Below are 4845 nucleotides of genomic sequence, written 5' to 3'. Positions count from 1 at the left end.
AGGAGCTGTGAGTGCGTACAGACTTGATTCGATTAAAGATCAAGCAGATATATTTCCTCCAGTCCGTCCAATCTGTGCGTAAATCGCCCTCCACGGTGCACATGCTTTACACTGCCGTTAAAACATAGCATTTACTGTGCACGGAAGGTTTGTGTGGTTATAAAAGGCTTTGCAGAGAGTGACTGTGGCGCAAAGCCTTAACTCTCCAAGAACAAATGGATTTTATACCGCAGTTAATTTGATAGTTTTATTGACCCTAAAGGCTGTGGCTGATGTTTTACTTTAATTCAAATCCAGCGACCTTTTAAGACACCTGGGAATCGTTTGAGGAAATATTTTAATGAGGAATTACTGTTTATTATTATTATTTTATTATTATTAAATTTTAAGATGTAAACGAAATATCAATATTTATCAAAAATTTTATTTCATATTATTACAAATATTCCAATAAAAACGCAACGAAAAGTATTTCCTCTTTAATTCAATTATTTGTTATGATTCATTTCCTCATCTCAGAAGAAAAAAAAATTGAAATGAATTGAAATGAAATGCAAAAAAGGGGAAATAAGACCAAAGTAAATAGGTTATCCCCGGCCTTTGACAGCAAATAAGAGTCTTGTTTAAATCTTCTATGATACACGAAACCATGACTGGTCCCTCCCGCTTACTGAACACCAGGGCGCACACTGGCTCCCCCTCCGCACCTCAAAATCCCTCCCCTTCCACTCTTAAACCTATTTAGCATCTGAAGCCGGGATACCGTTTCCAAAAATATTGTAAGGAAAAAACTTCCTGCGCGGGGAGAATCGTGCCAGCCGCCATAGATACATAGATTTTTTTTTTTTCTAAGTAAGAAGCGCAGAGACGCATCTTGAAATTATTCTCCTCACATTTAAGGATATCTACACATTTTTTTGTAACCACGGCTTCAAAGGTGGACAGCGTGTTTTCCTCTCTATCTCTGCATTTCTTCAAGAAAGAAATGGAAGAGGGCTCCAGTTCTCCGGTTTCCCCTGTGGATAGTCTGGTGACCAGCGAGGAGGAGCTGGACAGACAGCAGAAAAGGTTCGCGAGGAAGAGGAGGCACAGTAAAAAGTCCAGCGAGGACAGCAGCGGCAGCAGCCCGGGTCCGGTGAAACGGGGGAAGAAACCGAGTCCGAGCAGCACTCAGTCATACGAGGAGCTGCAGAACCAGCGGGTCCTGGCCAACGTCCGGGAGAGGCAAAGGACTCAGTCTCTGAACGAGGCCTTCGCGTCTTTGCGCAAAATTATCCCCACACTGCCGTCGGACAAACTCAGCAAGATACAGACGCTGAAGCTGGCCTCCAGATACATCGATTTTCTCTGCCAGGTGCTGCAGAGCGATGAGATGGACAGCAAGATGTCCAGCTGCAGTTACGTAGCGCACGAAAGACTCAGTTACGCGTTCTCTGTGTGGAGGATGGAGGGCGCTTGGTCTATGTCAGCATCTCACTAGCACCCACAGACCTTCACCTACAATGCCAAAGCGGTGGGTACCACGAACTAAGGAAAGAAAATTTAAAGTTTTTAATGTTTCCACTAGGAAAAAAGAAAAAAGTAGTGTCCACCGATGAAGGGCTCACTTTTAAAGAAATGAATCCATAAGGCGATTATTGACATAAAATCAACTCGAATCAGATGATGTTGTAGGCGGGCATACAGGCTTATGGTGAAAAGATTATGAAGTGCACTATGGGAATTATTCCCCAAATTTCATTCACTTTTCTGCTGTAATTTTATGAAAAAAAGAGCAGGTGGTGATTTGAGCACTTGTGTTTTGGGGGGAAATTGTTGCCAGATGTTGAAGTGATAGGCAAAACATCCCTGTGCATCAAATGTGCCCCCCCCCCCCCCCCCCCCTTTTTTTTTTTTTTTTTTTATTCACAAGCTCTAAGCAATGCCTGGGCTGTGCGAGCACATGTGACACATTTTACTTTGAGGCCTCAGCATCTTTTCAACGCCTACCTGCGCATCTGCATGCTGCTGTGCCCCGGACAACTCATCCTCCCTCACATTAGTCCATGTATCCAGTCAAACAGAAGGCTCATTCGGGATGTGGAAAATGGAACACTTTTTATTTGTAGGATTAGGAGAGGAATTAATGCAAATAATAGTTTTGGAACGCTTTTACATGCCGGGCATCAAGAATATGCCTCATCTGTTCCTGTTTGTTCTATTTGTTGCCAAAAAAAACCCGCATTAAATTAGCCACTTTTTGACTTTTGCAGTTTTCAGTCCCTCTTATAACGAGTCGGGTAAAAAAAAAAAAAAAAAGAGAGGGGAGAAGGAGGGGGTGACCAAGACGCAGCTGTAGTGCCACTATGGGTAATTTATATCCACAATAGAGTGCTTTCCTGTGCGGAGACCGCAGGAATGGGCAGCTCCTGCGGCCGGGCAGAGAAGTTCAAGCCAGTACAAGACAACAAAAACAGAGGCCCGTATTAACACGCAGTCACGTTATTTTGCAAACTGCTTCGCTCGCTGCTATAGCGCAACCAAGAAAGTTGATCCTGCAGCTGGGTCAGGCTGAACTATTTTTTGGAGTTTTACTGGAACAAGTAAACAAGTAAAACGCCACAATATGGGCCTCGCAATTTTAGCAAAGGGGACGAAAGAGAAAGCAACACAAACTCTACTTAATAATAATAACGTGGGTAATCGGTAATGCGTCTACTTTTAGTCGTTTTAAGCTTCATTTAAATATCTGCTGATGCTCTAACTTGCAGCTCGGTGGCGTTCAGCAGTGGAGAGAGGGTCATTTTAACTCTTTTCTATGGGCTGCTTCATACAGTCTTCGGTAGAGCACAGATGGCATTAATGCTTTTCGGTTAAATAAATAAGCGCAGGGATTGTTTAGTTCTCAGGGTCCTGATATGTAGTTAGGAGCCCGCCCAGTCGTAACTGCTCATCAGCGACGCTTTGTTGTCTTATAAACCAATCCTGGAGCCGTGGGGAGAGGAATAAGCATCATTACAGTGATTTGTGTAAGCACTTTAAATTTGAAGGTGGGTCAGTGACATGTGGGCTAAATTAAAATATTCAGATGTTTCGCCTAAGCCCGACTTGGAGGTTGAGCTCTGAGGTTTCTTCGGATTTTTCAAAAAAAAAAATATATATATATAGTTGGTAAGAAATGTAACAACAAACACTGTTAATTTTTGCGGCATGTGTTCAAACTGGCTAAATTAAAATTCACACCGGGTCGTACGCAGCCAGCAGGGCCTTTCAAAACAAACGGTGACCTCGGTGAACAGAGTGATATATTTCAATAATAACTTGGGGCTTAACGTCGCTCCGAGGAATTGGATTTTATTGTTTCAGGCTTGTGCACTAACGCCGAATTTACTCAGGTGCTTTAAACCGAAGCCCAGAATAAAGACGTCGCTGCACTGCAGCTGTGAAACTCCATTCAGATAGAAAATGATCTTTGCTGCTGCTGCCATGTACAGAGCTGCCATACTCAGCTCTGTACTCTAATAATTGATTCTTTAATTAGTTCCCGCGTGCTAATCGAGCCTTTGAATGAATAAAATGCAGCAGATGCCCTCCACTCGAAATGGAAGGCAATCGATAGCCTTCCATTTTCCACGCATGTGACCTCCTTATCAATAATACCCCCCCACCCCAATTCTTTTCCCTTACTTCTTTTGCAGACTGTTAACTTCTACAGAGTATGAAGACCACAGGGATTATTGAAGAACCCATCGACCTCAAAGGCATGGCGCAGACACGTAATGTGACCCACAACTACAAACTCTTTGGGAGTGTGTGTGGATGTCGACTCATCGCACTGCTTCTGACTGTCTGGAGCTGTTTGTGGCAGAGAGAGGGGCGGAGGGTGGAGAAGACAGAGCCCTGTGATGTGTGTAGGCCAAAAGATGTTACAGCGAATAGCTCAGATTCACGGCCTGTATTCCAGCGAAGCCATCCTTTAATCGTTTTTAGAAGTAAATATATTTTGTTTTTCAAAGACTTTAAACCAAATTATAAATATATATAAATGAATGCATATTGTACATACTTGTGTAAGTACACCTATAGCCTGTAAAGGGACCAATGCAATTTAGAGGGTTTTTTTTCTTTGCTGCATGGATTTATTTCATCGACTTTCTTTAGCAAGTCTCCATCCAAATTCCGTCCAGTGTACATTTTTTTGTTTGTTTTGCTTATTTATTAAAACACGTATTTTTTGAACGAAATACGTTCCATTTTTTTTTTAATTTCAGTTGCAGATTTTGAGCAAGAACATGTAGTTCAGATAATTAAATTTCAATAAAAATTCATTAAAAAAAAGTCGAACTGAGCCAGTTATTTAGATGGACGTAAAAGAATATGACTCCCTTGTTAACCACATTTTTTCTCCCTCTGCTGGGTGTGAGAAGGTGCCCCTCCTCTTGTTATGGAAAGAAAACACAGGCTTTTAAAAAAATCAGACCATAAAATAAAATCATTAACAGTGGAGGAAATTCGGGCCAGTTTCAAACTGGGTCATATAAAATGTTTGTACGCTTAAATAACGAGTAATCATTTCAAATGGCGATGCCTTTGTGCTCCCTAACGAGCAGGGAGCCCCAACAACCGAAGATAAGGACAATAACTCTGCCTGTAGTATTAAAAACAAACAAAAAAACCCCCAAAGACCCCACCTAAATGACTGAAGAAATTCCTTTGAATCTCCGCGCTCTCTTAATACATTCAAACTGTTTACATGTCGTTTTCCCAGACGTGGTTAGATGCAATCTAAACACTAAAAGGACCTCATTGTTAACGTGGGGCTGTTAGTGTAGACGGATGGCTGACTCTTTGTGGCTATACAGTGCG

The 4845-nt window shown here is 42.0% G+C and overlaps 1 protein-coding gene across 1 annotated transcript; it reads left to right on the top strand.

Moving 5' to 3' along the window:
* Nucleotides 1-766: 766 nt before the first annotated feature.
* Nucleotides 767-4276, top strand: twist2. The gene is made up of 2 exons (XM_030758380.1): nt 767-1513; nt 3678-4276. Exon 1 carries the CDS (start codon nt 986-988, stop codon nt 1478-1480), a length of 495 nt encoding a protein of 164 aa, XP_030614240.1. The 5' UTR covers nt 767-985; the 3' UTR covers nt 1481-1513; nt 3678-4276.
* The last annotated feature ends 569 nt before the right edge of the window (nt 4277-4845 follow it).

The sequence above is a fragment of the Archocentrus centrarchus genome, chromosome 21 (genome assembly GCF_007364275.1).
Source record: "Archocentrus centrarchus isolate MPI-CPG fArcCen1 chromosome 21, fArcCen1, whole genome shotgun sequence".
NCBI lineage: Eukaryota > Metazoa > Chordata > Actinopteri > Cichliformes > Cichlidae > Archocentrus > Archocentrus centrarchus.
This window is presented reverse-complemented; position numbering and strand designations above follow the sequence as displayed.

Coding starts and splice junctions, on each gene's coding strand:
- twist2 (XM_030758380.1), top strand. CDS start 986: ATGGAAGAGGGCTCCAGTTCTCCGGTTTCCCCTGTGGATAGTCTGGTG.